Source organism: Bactrocera oleae, chromosome 3 (genome assembly GCF_042242935.1).
Source record: "Bactrocera oleae isolate idBacOlea1 chromosome 3, idBacOlea1, whole genome shotgun sequence".
NCBI classification, from domain to species: domain Eukaryota; kingdom Metazoa; phylum Arthropoda; class Insecta; order Diptera; family Tephritidae; genus Bactrocera; species Bactrocera oleae.
The window spans coordinates 72,635,493-72,652,333 of NC_091537.1; the positions used below are offsets into that span (position 1 = coordinate 72,635,493).

The 16,841-nt window shown below is 30.9% G+C and overlaps 1 protein-coding gene across 1 annotated transcript in view; it reads right to left on the reverse strand.

The window, feature by feature from the left end:
- The window catches only part of CAH1 (carbonic anhydrase 1), a 27,544-nt gene continuing 10,703 nt past the window's right edge, over nt 1–16,841 (reverse strand). The window contains exons 2-4 of the mRNA XM_014233456.3: nt 2,668–2,826; nt 915–1,171; nt 1–835 (exon numbers count right to left, since the gene is read on the reverse strand). Of these exons, the coding sequence (XP_014088931.1) occupies nt 470–835; nt 915–1,171; nt 2,668–2,826 (782 nt within the window). The 3' untranslated portion in view covers nt 1–469. The remainder of the gene's footprint in view (nt 836–914; nt 1,172–2,667; nt 2,827–16,841) is intronic.

A 16,841-nucleotide genomic window follows, 5' to 3' on the forward strand; every position in this document is an offset into this window, starting at 1 on the left:
TTCTTTTTGAATAATTGCAACAATGAAATAATGTTTTATTTAAATACTTGTCATACAATGCATTAACAACAGCAGCAATGGATATGCCATGTGCAAATATACGTATATAATATATAATATGATTATTAGCATACGTATTAAATAATTAGATTGTAAGCGGGTATATATCACATATATCTATACATTTATGTACATACAAACAATTTAAGTTTTACACATATTTGTTTTTGCTTTGAAATTTAAGATTTCAAATCTAAAAATTTACTAAATTACTTATTACCAACAATTCCGTATTGCTGAATTAATTATATAACAACAAAAAGTACAATACTACTAAACATATGTATGTACGAGTATGTAAGCGTGATAAGGCACCCACTAAAGCGTTTCAATTTTGTATTTCGTTTTTTTTTTTTTTTAATTTACATTTCCAATTTTGAATGTGATTCGTTTGTAGGTATGTGTTAGTTCAATGTCCACTGATCTCGCGTAATACACGATTACCCAAAGGCAATGGTGGACGGAAATTGTTGATGACTTTGCCGTTCAATTCATTGCATGGACACTCGTCCTTGACATCGTAACAATTGAGATTTCGCATAGCATCTAATTGATCGCGCGAAACTTCAATGGGTGTTTTGAAAACAATCCAAATCACCGATTCAGAGCATGGTGGAGTGGTGAGTGAGCCCTCGTAGGTCCAATATGAGGTGGTGTTGGGCAACAGCTTGCCAGGATCACAGGCGTCTGGTAGAGTGACGCGATCACCTTTGTGTACAACAAAAGGCAAGAGGTTGGTGATCTTCTCCAATTCCGGATGAGCATTGTCGCTGGCCTGAAGTAAAGGTAATAAGTGTAAAATTTAATATTAGATAATTGTCAATATAAACTGTATTATTGATATAAATACATACCTCGAAGAAAACGCCCAATACAGCTAAGCCATCAGGTGCGCTGGCAGCCTTGGCGAATGTCTCATATTTGGTGGTGTTCCAATGCACAAGATGCAATTCGCCGGCGTAAGAGATACCGTCAACGGTGTGCTCCGAACCCTTGTCATCGGTACAACCCCAGTGGCTGTGGAATTGCTCTAATTTATAGAGATCTGTGCCCAAGGGTCCACCAGTGAGCACAGAATCCTGACCCTTGACATCGACTCTCCAGCAGTAACCTTTTGAGCAAATTAAGACATTTATAATTATTATATTATATTATTAATTATTTTTCTCAATTTTTAATTTAACTGATTTAAAATTTTTTTTAAAACATAAAAAGAAGTAACATCCGTAGATGAAAAAAGTTCAAATATTAGCTTTTTGTGTATTTTTTTATTCTCATAGGTACATATATTTATAATAGTTTGGCCTATCTAACGGTTGTTGGTAACAAAAATCAAAATTATCGACTGGGAATGAGAAGACGAAATAATTTTCTGCTACAACGGCGTGATTAATTCAGATAGAAAACTAAAATTTTACACTTAGCGCTACAGAGATGATGGGAGTGCATTATTTTTCATCTCAAAACTCTAAAAAGGTTCTTCAAAGTGGGCTTGTCCTCTTCTTCTAACTATAAAATAACTTAAATTTAATATAAAATGGATTTTTCATTCCTTAAAAGATATACTGTAAACCTTCAATTAAAATAAAAACATATTTTAAAGCTTTTTATTTATTATCGTATTTCAAACAGATGGAAACAACAAAAAAAACAAAACAAGCCAAATTCAAAAATATTAATTTTAAAATCGGAAGTGATTCAAAGAAGCCAAAAAATAAATCCCTCAGATTATTAAACGTTTCATTATTTTCCTCTCCCTTAAAACGCTGGGTCAATATTAATATGTGTAAAACATATATATATTCCACAATACCTTCCACACACGATAAATATGGACTACATATATACAATTGTTGCCTACAGTTAGGCGCGAACACAAATAACGTTACGATCAAATTCTAATGGCGGATTCACATAGGCTTTGATATCGAAGCGAAACGCCGTAAAGCAAAGCAAAATGTTGAACAACTCTCATCTTTTCACGCTTTGCCTAGCAATAGTTGCCATTTCTATTACGATAACGAGTAGCACGGAAAGCAAAGCGTTCATTCTGACATACCCTATAATTTTTTCGCTTTGATGATGAATCAATAGTCCACATAATGAGATAATTTAGATGGAAATCAAGTATAAAAATTTTATGAAATCGTTATTTCTTTGAGTATTTATTTTTTTTGGAAATTCAGCAAAAATTTCCGGAGGGCAAACTGCCCACTACGGAAGTCAAACTAAAACAAGCAAGTATTTGAGTTATTTAGAATACATTATCAGCTTAGAATTACGAGATAATACAATTACCTGTACAAGTAATTGTAATACGGATCATTTTTCTTTTTCTATCCATATCAATAATTAAAAATGAAGAACTTATCTGTGATAGGCTACAAATTCAGGCTAGTAACACTAAGGTGATATTTGCTGTATTCAATTAGCCAAATTTTAGAGAGTGGCGCATCGAACAAACGACTGTGAAAACAGTATAGTAAGCGGTTATAATTCACAGGCTACTGCATTTGCGGTTACTTTTACAACTACATTTTTTTTCGTTAAGGGAACAATACTCTAAAATAATAGTGAGCTGGTAAATAGAAGACGTCTATTAATTACCTGGATTTGTAAGACTGACTGTATGTTCAGGAACATAGCTCCATTTAAGTGGTGCCACATTCAATTCACTACTCTTCTTTGCTGACGAAGGAGTGATATCGACTGGCGATTGCCTGTGTCCCGAAGCCTGCGGGAATTCTTTGGCCCAATGAGCAGGACCTGTAAGTAAGTTAAAAGCAAAAAATAAAATTACTAAATATTTATATATGTAAAATATATTTGAAATTTAAGCGGTACTTAAACTTTATAAAAAGTATTAATTGTAATAAATATTAAAATATTAAAAAGTAACTTGTATAATTCTAATTAAGGCAAAGCAAACACTAATACGCGCACTCTTAAATATCTGCACAGCTCACTAGGTGTATTTTTGTCTGTCTATAAAACACCCAGGTACGTCAATCTTTAATAAAACAGTCACACTTATTATTATAAGTACCTACATATGTATATGTAAATATTTATTCCAGCAGCAAAGAGTCAACAACTAATGCTTATTAAATAAAAATAATGAAAAGAACACACAGAGTTAATCTGTGCCACCATTGAAGAGGTGTCTCGAGATCTCTAAAATTACTTTAGTTGTTTTTCAATGACGTTGAGAAATGAAAGCAATAACAATATCATGATGGCAAACTGGTAAATTCACTGTTTGTGTATTTTGATTAGATTACACAGGTCAACAAACAATTTTTATTTTTAGCTCATGGGTTTTACTTAATATACTTTGGTTTTATAAGCAAATATTTATGGGAAAGAACGATTGCAAATTGAAAATATTTGCTTTTCAAGCAATTAGAGCGATTGGACCATTTTTGATTTTCGCGCCAATACGATGTCGGTCTTAGCGCCATGTTGCCATACATTCCGAATTCATTCTAGAATCTGAACCAAAAATACAACGTCTCATCAACTCTGTAGATTGCAATGATTTAATAAGAGACTTAAATCTATCAAAAACTAAAGCATAGTTATTGGTATCGCGGTTAAATAATGGAATTTATTGAATTCTGGTGTTCGAATATCCCATCAACGAAAACGACTTGAAAATTTTTCTTGTTTCTTCTGTAAGGATTATGGTCTCTGTGTTTGACGTGAAAAGATTATTTAAAAAAATTCGTATTCCTTGTCATACAACTGAATGGCGCCTTTTTATTGATATAACACAACAAAAAATCTAATAGCTGTTTTACTACACAATAGACAATAGGTCGCGGTGCATACCTCTATACAATCTCTACTACACGATAGGAACAAATCTACATCTATTCCATTGACATAGATATACGAAATGTATCTCAAATAAATTTACAACAGTATTAAAATGCGGCAATTTAATTTGGATTATATGTAAGTGGAAAGTTATTGGAGGCTTCGAGGTGGTGAGTAGTAGGAATGCCGCCAAAAACGTAGGCCGGTACGTACCGATTACGAAGTGAGAAAATGCAATATTAACAAAATATTAAGCAATGTGCAAGGCCCCTAATCATGAGTCCGGGGCTTTCATATATTAGAAGAATTTTTTCCAAAGCTTTCAGAAGCGAAAATAAGAGCTGGAATCTTTGTGGTCCTTTAATTAAAAATATGGATTGTGATATTTTCCCGAAGTTACTTAGAAGAGAAAAAAGTCTGGAACAGTTTTAAAGCGGTAGTATGGTTTTCTTAGAAACCATAGGGCTGATAATTATGACGAGCTGATCACTGACATGATTACGAATTATCAATCTCCATCATAGTAAAATGTCTTTAAAAAGGCACATGTTACATTCTCATTTAGAATTCTTCGGAAGAACAAGGAGAACGCTTAAATCATAATATAATGGAATTTGATAGACTTTACTAAGGCCAAATTACTGAAAGTACGATTGCGGATTCTACGAAACATGACAGGAAAAGTAAAAATGTTCCTTTTTCAACATTTGGAGTCTATTTTAAAATGCCTATTTTAAAAATGATTTATATAAGAAATTATTTTTCACTTTTTAGTTTGAAGTGGTTTAAAACATTTTTTTTTTTTTTTTAAAACTATATTTATTTAAATGTAATTTTGAGGTATAAAAGCAAGAATAATAAAGTGTTATAACCCATGAGCAAAAATGGTGTAGACCGGTGTTATCTGTCTTTTATCTGAATACTATATTTGAAGATATTTATGAAAATACCGAATAAAAAAGTTAGTTTTCCTCGAGTTACACGCGATCTCTGACAGCGCTAACATAGTCATCCATTGCTGCAGTGATTGCGGCCTTCTCCGTGATGAAAACTAAAAACAATTCTCTACTAGTAGATATTGCAAGCAATGTCCTGCGGTCGAAAAAAATTGACAAAGTTAGGGATGTTTTTAAAAAAAAGTTGGATTTAACACCAATTTTTAATCGTTTTTGGCATGCTAAAATTCAATAATTGATAGTGAACGGATCATTTGTATCCGAGTAATAATTACTCAAGCAAATTTAAAAAATGTACTTTTGAGAAAAACGCGTTTAAAGACAAACTGATTAAGCCAATTGAGCGGTTATATTTCACAAGGCTGTAATTGAAAAACTTTTTGAGATATCGATTTAAAATTCTAGTATGCTATTTTTAAAGTTATAACATATGAAAAAAATCGATTTTTGTTTTTTTAATTTCATAAAAGGCGTTGTCCCTTAAATTATGCTGTTATCTTCATGCAATATGTTAAAAAATTTCAGTGTATTGTTTGAAATTTAATCATAATGAATTCAAATAGTTGCTCAGATGTTATCTCAAAAACATTATGAGAGTGATAACAGTACTATGTCAATGTGGCTATCGATGAAACTTATATTTTTTCACCTGACACGAGACATTCAAGTAAAATGTTGCAGAAAAAAAGTTTTTGCGGTCGCATATAAAACCCCACGCCCATACTGTCAAAAACAACAACTAAAACAAATAATTATATTTGCAACCATCACCAACACTTACTTACTTCAATAATGATTAGGGCGAGTTCACATGCATAAATAACATTATCTGCTAATAATTATCATAACTTATGACAGAATGCATATATTTTCAACTTGTACCGTGCGCTGATCACATGACGCACATAAATCATGAGATGTGTTAATTTTTATTATATTAATAATTTATTAGTTGACAAATGCCATACTTGTGACCCGCTTAAAAAAATTTATTATACCTTACTTTATTGGAAGAAAAGATATAATAACTGTAATAAATATAATAATATAAAATGATAATTGCTATGACGTAAGCAATTTATATTTTTATTTGTATTTGTTGAGACTTGCATTGATAAGTGTATATTTTTTATATACACTTCTTTTAGCATGTCTGCACCTGATACACTTACTTCAATGTTTTTTTTTTGTCTGAAAACTTAATTTAAAGCTAATTTTAAAGCTGTCAACCGTACTCATAGGTCAAAAAATGTTTTTCCGCTGTTAAAATAAGTTTTTTTGGTAATTTTGTAAATTTCTCTTCAGTCAGCACAAAAATAAATGGTATTTACTGTAGATTTTAATTCGAATATGAGTAGGAATATGCATTACTTTATGCATAAATAATAAAAATAGATCTCATACGAACACTGAGAAGCAAGATATTGTATGAGGAGTAAGCAACTATCAGCGATTTCCTCAGGGGATCGGTGTATTTGTTCGATTCGTTAGGTAGTTTTTTTTTTGCGAATATCTTTAAAGTGAATAAGCAATATAAACATATTTTATTATTATAAAAAAAAAATACTAAACGTTAAGTATTTGGTCCTTCGTTAACTAACAAATTTTACCCTACCAAAAATAAAGATTTTACATAAAAATTATTTACAAACATTATAAAGGAATTTCTAACCCTTTTAATACCCTGAACAGGGTATATTAAATTTTGCACGAAGTTTGTTTGTATATAAATGATCAGCGAGACAGGCGGAGTCGATTTATCCATATCCGTCTGTCTGTCCGTCTGTATATACGCGAACTAGTCCCTCAGTTTTTGAGATATCGATCTGAAATTTTGCACACGTCCTTTTCTCCGCAAGAATTTGCTAATTCGACGGAATTGATATCGGACCGCTTTAACATATGTATACATAGCTGCCTACAAATTGAACCATCGGAATCAAGTGCTTCTATGAAAAAACTTTTTCATTTGACGAGATATCTTCTTTGACATGAATTGCATTGTTCAGGTCGGATCTCTATATCATATAGCTGCCACACAAACTGACCGATCAAAATTAAGTTTTTGTATGGAAATGTTTTTATTTGTGAAGGGAACGGTAAAATCTGATAATTACGAAGACGTTAATCCACTCACTATGTTGTAACGTAGAATGAGTAATTAACTATTAATGAATTAATATACCCTGTTCAGGGTATTAAAATAGTTTTATTGTTTTTATGAATTTAATTTCATTATATACTTGTGCGATGCTAAGTTTATTTATTTCTTTTTTGTTATACTGCTAATTTTTTTAAACGCGTAATGTGGCAATTTTACGTTTTTGTTATTGTTCTGTTAAAGTTGAATCGACCAATGAAAAGCCGTTGAAAACTATGTCATAGAGATAGAATAAAATTGTTAACGTTGAATGTGAGACCTTTTACTGATATGATATAAGACTATTCAGATATACTTCGCATGGATAAACAAGGTCCTATACCTATATAATATATATTATATATTATAATATTCGAATTTCTCTATGGAGATTAAATCTTTATACTGCAGGATATTAAGCAAGTATTTCGGCTCATTTTTTTTTTTAATAATTCAACTTAGTGTAAAAACGAAAGTGAATATTTTTCATTATAAGTTTATATATGTACATTAGGGTGGCTCAAAAAAAAAAAGAATGTTTTTGATGAGAAATGAGAAAAAAAGAGACCATTCTTGTAAAGCAGAAAATTTCCTATACGACTATGAGCTTTGCAATTTAAAATTATGTTTTTTCAATGAGTTATAAAATTCAAAAGAAAAAACAAATTTGCCTTAAATTAGTCCAAGTTCAACCGTTAATTTCCCTTAAACGGTTAAGGTTAAGATAAACCTGTAAAAGACCTTCTGTTGTACGTTTTCAAGTAGTTGGAAGCGAGATATTAATTTTTCTACCTATAGTATATAGCTTAGAGTGAGCGCCAAAAATAAGTAAGCACCAATTCTACCAACGTTAAAGTTGTTATTACAACGTAGTCTTTAATACAACAACAAGACCTTTCGTTACAGAATGCAAGGCTTATATTTTAAGAACTTATCTTTATATAAATAATAAACAAAAATTAAACACACCCAAAAGTAATTCACTTAAACTAAAAATACTCTCGTTTTCTTGTTTTTTCGCATCAAAAAAAACTAAACATAGTTCAGTAAAGTTGAAATCTATGTACATAAACTAAATTAATATTCATGCTAGTATGCTGTTTATCTTCCTTTGGACTTCAGCACAATTTTGGACTTGTATTTAGGATCGTTGTCCTATTGAAAGATTCAATTACCTGATAGTCCTAATTTTTAAATGCTAGGAGCAACGGTATTGTTTAAAATACTTAAATAATCCAATTTTCTTCATCGTGAACTCAATGAAAACTAAATTCCCCACACTAGCCTCTATCCAGTAGTATCTGGGTCCAAATTTTACGGGTTTTTTTCGAGCAAAATATTTCGAATTTCGCTTGTGTACAAAATGTTTTCCCAGAAGTTCGTAGCCTAATTATAAGTATGTATATATATGTATGTATGCAAACAAAACCTGAAGTGGCATATTTGTGTAAGGCAAATCATTTTATAGCAAGAATTCATTGAACTTCAACTCGCCCTAAGAGATTCTGCTCTTTTTAACAGATAAATACAAAATCATATATTCATAAATAAAAACACCACGAGCTCACCGGAATTTTTGGTCACCGAATCTTATACCGACGAGAAGTATGTCAAAAATATAGGTTTATTTGTGAATAATTATCGTCATAATGCAAATAATTGTTTAGTTGCAGATGCTCAGCTGATCGTCTGTCGCAAGTCGGCGTTAATTTTATTTGCGGTACTGATTGACAACTTTTTACCTCGAATGTCAGTTGTGTAAAAGTTGCTTCGGATATTAGCTGAAGTGCTTACATTTAAATATACCTCGTTATTTCTTAATTTTTGTAGACAAAAAACGCTCCCTAGCTGAAAAATATTTAAAAACCCCTTTGAACAGCAGACAATATCTATAATTTTAAATGCTATTTATTACAAGTTAAAATTATTTGTTTTTATTGTTTTTCCAAAAAGTTTGATATGTGTAATTTGAAATATCCTTAAAAACTAAAATTTTAGTTTGGCTGTATACGCACATGTCATTTTTTGATAAAATAGCATAATTAACGGCATTGAATTTAATCCTTCATAAATAAATAAAATATTTTATATCGATTTTTAAGAAGATGCTGCTTTGAACGACCAATTTGTTTAGTTAATTGTTTGACAATTCTCGAAGAAAAATTTCGTTTACAGCTTGAGACGATAAATCCAATAAGTCGAGATAATATTTGTTTGTAAAATTTGCACTACTATATATGTAAGCAAGCATATGTGTACATACAAGTATGTATTTGATTGGCACATTTAGAAGAACAAACGTCTAGATAAAAAGTGCGCTTGCTCATTTTGATATTTATTAGAGTTTATTGACAATAATGTCAACGCCTTCAAATGTTTGTTTTAATTATTGTCTACAACCATCTGCGTATAGTCGTCGTTTTTTATTTATTGTACACGTGTTAATAAATTCTCGCTTGTAGAATAACAAAAACTATAAAAAAAAGTTATACCCAATGCACAGCTATAAATTTACTGTTAATACGAGTACATACTTAAATAGGTTGTTTTTTAATTCGATTTTGGAAATATATTTTTATATTACATTTTATTTCACTTCAATCTTATGTAATACTTTAAATAGGGTTATGCCATTGTAAATAGAACAGCATAAATTGAAAATTATTCAAGTCTTAAAAGTAACAAATTTAATTTTTTTCGCGTGTAAATGCGTACTAATGCGCACTCATTATTAGCTAATCTGGTTAGAACTACTATGTTGTGAATGCTGAAATGATTGTTGTTATAAAACAAAGAAAAACTCGGCCTTGTCTTTATTGTGAATATTTAAGTTTAAAGGCTTATGTCTTATATAAATAATTTGAATAAAACTAGGGTGGAGGTTTGTTTACACAAATCTGATATTGACGTTTTCTTTTTAATTTAACATTTTTGTTAAGTTTTACGGTGTAATACTTAATTCTCACATTGCTCTACACATTGAAAGAAAACCTCTATTCGACTAAAAAGTCGAAGTCGGGTTGATTTTCGAAAGCCAACAAAGTTGGAAGCCAAATCATAAGAATTACATATTTTAATTATAATAATACAAAATTTAAAAATAAAATATTATGAACATTTATGTAAGTATAGAAAAAAGGTTTTATTAAACTTCATATTTCATAATTTAAATATTTTTGTAGCAACATGAATAAACGATAACAGCGGCTGCTCCGAAGCTACAAATACAATTCTCAAATCATCAAAAAGTTTTCCATATAAGAATTTCACTTTGATCGGTCAGTTTATATGACAGCTATATCGTATAGTGATCCGATATCGACTTCCTACAAATGATCAAAAAGATCAGCTTTTTGAAAAGAAAGGGTCGTGTACAAAATTTCGGATGGATATCTCAAAAGCTGAGGGACTTGTTTGAGTATACACAGACGGGAATTGGAAAATCGACTCAGCTTACGCTGATCATTTACGAGTATATATGCTCTTTATAGGTCTCTATTTCCTTCTGGGCATTACAAACTTAGCGGCAAACTTAAAATATCCTTTTTAGGGTATAAAAATAATAAACTATTTTGTACAAAGCTTAATTTTTGCGATTCTATATTACATAATAGTGCGAAGAAGCAAATGCATTTAATAAAATTTTTTTTTTTTTTTATATATGTGTTATGAAAACTAATTTTAAAATATAAATTTTCAACAAAAAAAAGTACAATAAGTACCACCCTAGTGTATTAATTCTTCCTGTGTGTCCAATAAAAAAATATAGTTTAAGATTTTATTTATCTCTAGTTTAAGATTTTTTTATCGACCACCCTAGTGTTTAATTAACTACGTAAACAATGTTTGTACATATTTTGTTTAATCTTGATTTTTATGGCGTATGTTGTTGTAATGAAAATGAGCGCTTAGTAAAACGTATTGTACATTTTATCACGTGCTGCAGTCCCTATCATGTGATGTTAAAGCTAAACAAACAATACGAAATGTAGAAGACATAAGAAGACAAAATGTAAGTAAATAAAAAAAAATCCTATTAGCACGCATTTTTTTGAAACTACGATAAAGATTCTATATAACAATTGTTGTTGTAAATGTTTATATGTATATACATACATATACATATGTGAATTTCTAAAGATCATATTAAGCTGATCATTCACAACTGTCTGATGCTACAGAGTTCGTGCCATTACAATGAAGTTGACTGACCAAAACTAAATTTTTCGATTTTAAATTGTTGCTTTCATTTTGAAATTATTTTGTTTAATATATTCGATTGAACACTAATTAAAATTTGTTTGGTTTTTTCGAAAAATAATAACCAATTCACGCTTCTGATTTGCTATATAGCCATACATACACTAGGACCAGAAAGTTTGCGGAAATTGTTTTTCTTTTTCGATATTCGCGGTTTGGGTCATCATGAATTCATTCCAATGGGACGGACGGTCAATAGTAAGTAAAAGTAAGTATTATTTGAGCGTTTGCGCGAAAACATCCGCCGTAAACAGCCGGAATTGTGGTCCAACAATTCATAAATTTTTCATGACGATAATGCGCCATCGCGAGCTGTAGTTGTGAACGATTTTAAGACTAAAAACTCGTTCAATATTATCGACCAACCGTCGTATTCACCGGATTTGGTCCCATGTTACTTTTTTTTTTGTTTCCAAAACGCAAGTTACCACTCCGTGGTACCCGTTTCGACTCGATTGAGGCCGTAAAAGAAAATTCGCAGAAGAACTGAAGGCGATCCCGGACAGCGCCTGCAAGGCAAGTCTCGATGATTGGAAAAAGAAGTGACACATATGTATCGCAGTAGGAGCATATTTGAAGACGACAAAATAAATATTGATGAAGATTAAAAATTTTTCCTTTTATTTACAATTTCCGGAAACTTTCTGGTCTTAATGTATATATGTACATATGTATGTATAAGAGCTGCTTGATGCATTTTAAATACTATTATTTACTGAGAAATGTTATGACCTTATAAATTAATCATGACTTCCTAACTAATTATTTACAATGTGCACTTAACTAATTTATAACGGCGCATATGGCATTTACAGCATCACGTACATACATATGTACATGCAGCACAGATGACGAAATGCAATTTGTGTTTATTTTGATTATAAAGCAGGATTCCCATGTAGATATGTATAAATGTGTTATATCAAAGGAAATTGAATAGACACCGATAAATGAATGGCGAAAGAGTTGACTAATGTTGTGACTATTATCATTTGAGACTTAAATTTCAAATCCGCACTTAAATTCTATTTTATTTTTTTTTGATGTAATACTCGCTTAACTGAGGCTGAAAATTTCCGCAATTATTCGGTTATTTAATTTATAAATTTCTTATCTTATAGTTTGTGAAATTTAAACAAAAACAAGTAAGGAAGGGCTAAGTTCGGATGTAACCGAATATTCAGTACCTAGGGGCTTGAACAGTTTTGGTTCAATTTAGATAATTTTTGGTGGCATACTTTAAACGTATTATTCACGCCAAGTTTTACGCCGATACAGTCATTGTTGCCTGATTTGCATAGTGGAAAGTGAAAGAATCAGATGGAATTGAAAATGGTGTTATATGGGAAATAGGCGTGGTTGTAATCCGATTTCGCCTATTTTCGTACTATAACATAGAAATATGAGAAGAATATTATGTACCGAATTTGGTTGAAATCGGTTAAGCAGATCCCAAGATATGGGTTTTCACCTAAAAGTGAAAAGTTTTGTGGTGCATCTGCAATACCAACCGTCTTACGGTACCAAGAAACATGTCTACCAAGTTTCATAATGATATCTCAATTTTTACTCAAGTTACAGCTTGCACAGACGGACGGACAGACGGATGGATGGACAAAAAGTACCCCGGATTTCAACTCGTCTTTTCATCCTGATCATTTATATAATATATACATAACCCTATATCTGACTCGATTAGTTTTAGGTGATACAAACAACTGTTAGTTGAACAAAACTATTATACTCTGTAGCAACAAGTTGCGATAGTATAAAAAAACGTTAACTTACACTTACACCGAAGCTGGAATACCCTTTACAGATATATAAGATTTCCATACAAAAATTTAATTCCGATCGTTCAGCTTGTATTGCAGCTATATGCTATTGTGGTCCGATATAAAGAAACGGATGTGTTCAGAATTTAAAAGCGAGATCTCAAAATCGAGAGAAAAATAGACGACATGGCTAAATCAACTCAGCTCGTCACACTGATCGTATATATATATTATATCTATATTTTATAGGGTATCTGCTATTTCCTTCTGGGTGTTACAAACTTCGTGGCGTTGTTATATTATGCAGATAGACTTACAGGCTAATGCGCCGTTTTAATTATGTCAAATTTAATGACACTAAATGACAACAGTACCATTTCGTTTACAGTGTGTCACAAAAAGATTATTTAAAAAACGACCAACGCTAAATTTCAACTATGTTGCCATTTTGCAACAAGCAATTAAATTTAACTATTTTCACAATGAAGTCTCCAAAAATTTTGTTATAATTTGCTACACAAAAGAAATGTCAATCCTTGCCATTGAATTTGACATAATGTAAACTCCATATAATAAATCATCAATTACTATTCGTTATTTGGTATCTCTTTACTTTCACTCAAGAATTTAACTATAACGATTTAAGATTAAATGTTAACCAATTAATTATCCGAGTTTTTAAAAATGCTGTATGTAAGTATGAAATATTTTTTTATACAATTTTATTGTCGTTATTATTTATACACATAATCACTCGCCAAAATTATAAAAAAATGTTACTATCAATATAATTTCTGTCTCAAACAGATTTTTCTAGCCTTTGTTTTCAGATATTGTACTTTTGGAATTCCTGGTTTTCACTTCTTATTATTCATACTGAAGTTGATGAAAAATCATTTGAATATGAAATTCATTGTCACAGCACAATACGAATATAACGGACTGAACTAAAAACATTTCTATCAAGGTGACAAGGAACTGACAATTTAGATATCACAGCTCAAAAGCGCGATTGAGTTCATTCTATCAATATTGACTTCACCACGAGTGGTGAATTTAAAAGCGTCATTTTAAATAAGTGTTTGACATTACACTCATTCAGTGTAAAATTAAACAATTATTGAGTAACATATAAGTGTTCAATTATTTTTCTACTTTTCTACTTTCGTGAGAACTTATTTTCACCTCATAGGCAACAATGTCACAAAGTAAATAATGGGTGAATGTGGAAAACAACACGCTATGAGTACAATAGAACTTACGTGTAAGAAAAAATGTAAGTCATTAAAAAAAATACATGTCTACGAATAGCTTTTCTAAACAATAACTTACAAATTTGTTTTTTAGTACTTGAAATATTTGCATTTTATCAATACACATTTTCATTTTCACCTGCTTAAGCAGAATTTGTGTTCTTAAACAATTGCTTAGCTGTTTTGTTGCTTTTTTGATTTCAAATGCAATGACTACTAATATACTCGGGTGCGTTGAGTACTCAATATTGAATAAATATTATTCATTTGTTTTAGGCTTCGACTGAAATACATTTACCTACATGTATGAAACATTGAAAAGTTTTCGATTTAAAATATGTGGCAAAATGTGAAAGTGGCTTAAGTCGACTTAAGTAAATGGAGAATTATTGAAATACTCTAATGAATATAGATAATACTTATGTCCAAATTTTTATTAGCAATCGAAGTTCTTAACTTCTCATAAGTCGATTTAAGAGGCGCACCTAAGAAAAAACCATTTTTTGGAAAAGTTAAAAAAAAATGACAAGAAGGATTAAGGTAATAAAACAGTGCTATTTGTATCTTAGAGTGTACCACTCGTACGCATAAAAATTGACCAAAAAAATCAAAAAATATATAGCATGTACTTATGTGAATAGAATATCAATATCCAAAACTTAAGTGCATTTGTGGCTTCTTACAAAATTCATTAGTCATTCGCAGCCGGTTACAGAAAATAAAATGGAAGAAGCATTATATGCTACTTATGTACATATCGGTATGATCAATAAAAAAATAAGCAGTTTTTTTATTTCCATACAGTCCAAAATTTTGAGCCAACTGGTTGACTGGTTGCAATTTCATCTCAAACAATATTCGTAGCTTTGAAATCGGTTTTCTCCCAATTTCGGCAAGTAAAAGTGCATGTATGTACATCTGTGCAAGTATATACATATATGTATGTATATAAATATATTTGTATGTAGTTGCATGCGCATTCTTCTCTTCTTTCTTTCTCTTCCTCTTTTGCACTGCATTCTTTGGAAATTTACAGTTCTTTCGCTGAAAATTACAAAGCAAATTTCACTGTACAAAAAGCCGGTTTTCATTGCCTCTTGCAAACTGAGCCATCTCTCATTGAAACACCGACACAAGCAATTTAATTTATATACCTTGAACAGGAATATTAAGTTGGCCACGAAGTGTGTAACACCCAGAAGGAAAAGTCGGAGACCCTATAAGTGTATATATAAATGATCAGTGTGCTGAGCTGAGTCGACTTAGTGATCGATCAAAATTATATTCTTATACAGAAAACTTTTGTATTCGCTTAAAAATATCTTCACAGAATTTGGCATATATAATTGTTCAAGGCAGCGCTAAAAGCTCTGAAGAAATTGTTCAGATCGGATCACTATAGCATACATATGTCATACAAACTGGCCGATCAAAATCAAGACAAGGATCTTTATATAGCATTTTATGCTATAAGAAATGCACGTGCGTATTATTGGTGCAGCCTAAGTTTACTGAGTTAACGTTTTTCTTGTTTTTTTTCGTCAATGCCAATTTCCATTTAACATTGTGAAATTATTAATTTATTTAAAAAAAATTATTTATGGTATTATTATATTTTAACAACTATGTATAACTTAATAGGGCTTAAAGCAGGGATCGTAATAGTTATGATTAAGTGGGCAAAAAATCAAGTTTAGAAGAAAAACTGTTAAAAGAAAACTTTTCTGTTTCTACATCATATATGTATATCTGACGACCCTTCCTACATAATGATTTTTGTATTCAAAAATAACTGTTATTATCTGTTCTTGGTTTAAAGGCATTTTATCTCTCTATCTTCTTCCGGAATACTGTAAATTACCCGTTTTTATGACGTTAACAAGATAAATTAAAATGCGCATAATAAGCAAAATGCTTGCTGATTTGTTTAGAAGCGTGTTCGTTGAACTTCATGTTTCTGATTTTGAAAGCAATCAGTTGCAACCAGAGAAATTCGATGAAATGATTCCGCAAAAAGTTTTGAATGCTTACTTTAAAAAATCACTTGCACGTTTATTTACGCAACTATATACAGCTGTGTTGAAAATAATAACAGTGCTAAGAAGTCAATATACGAATTTTATACAAAAAGTTTGTTTAATTTTTTTCTGGTTTGAGTTTTAGTACGAAGATAACATACACATTTATATCGTATGGATTTAACTGATGTAAAACTGCAAAATTTTTCAATAACTAAAAAAAAATAAAATAAATGGAGTTCAATATTTGGTCGTGAAGTCCCCATTATCTAGAGCTATCATACAGCGACGCGACTTGGAGTTCACTAAGGCTACAAAACGGACTTTAGATATTTTTTATCAAAAATACTTCACTATTACCCAAAGTTCACGATTATTGCCTGGTTTAGCATTTCTGATGTCTTTCTTAATATCACCCCATAGGCTGTCTGTGGGATTAAGGTCGGTTGATTGCGTAGGCCGGCATGACTTCAATCCCTTAGACACAAAACCACTGCTGAAATAGCTATATATAGTGTTATTTAAAATATCCACGTAGCCATGTCGATCCATGACAGTGT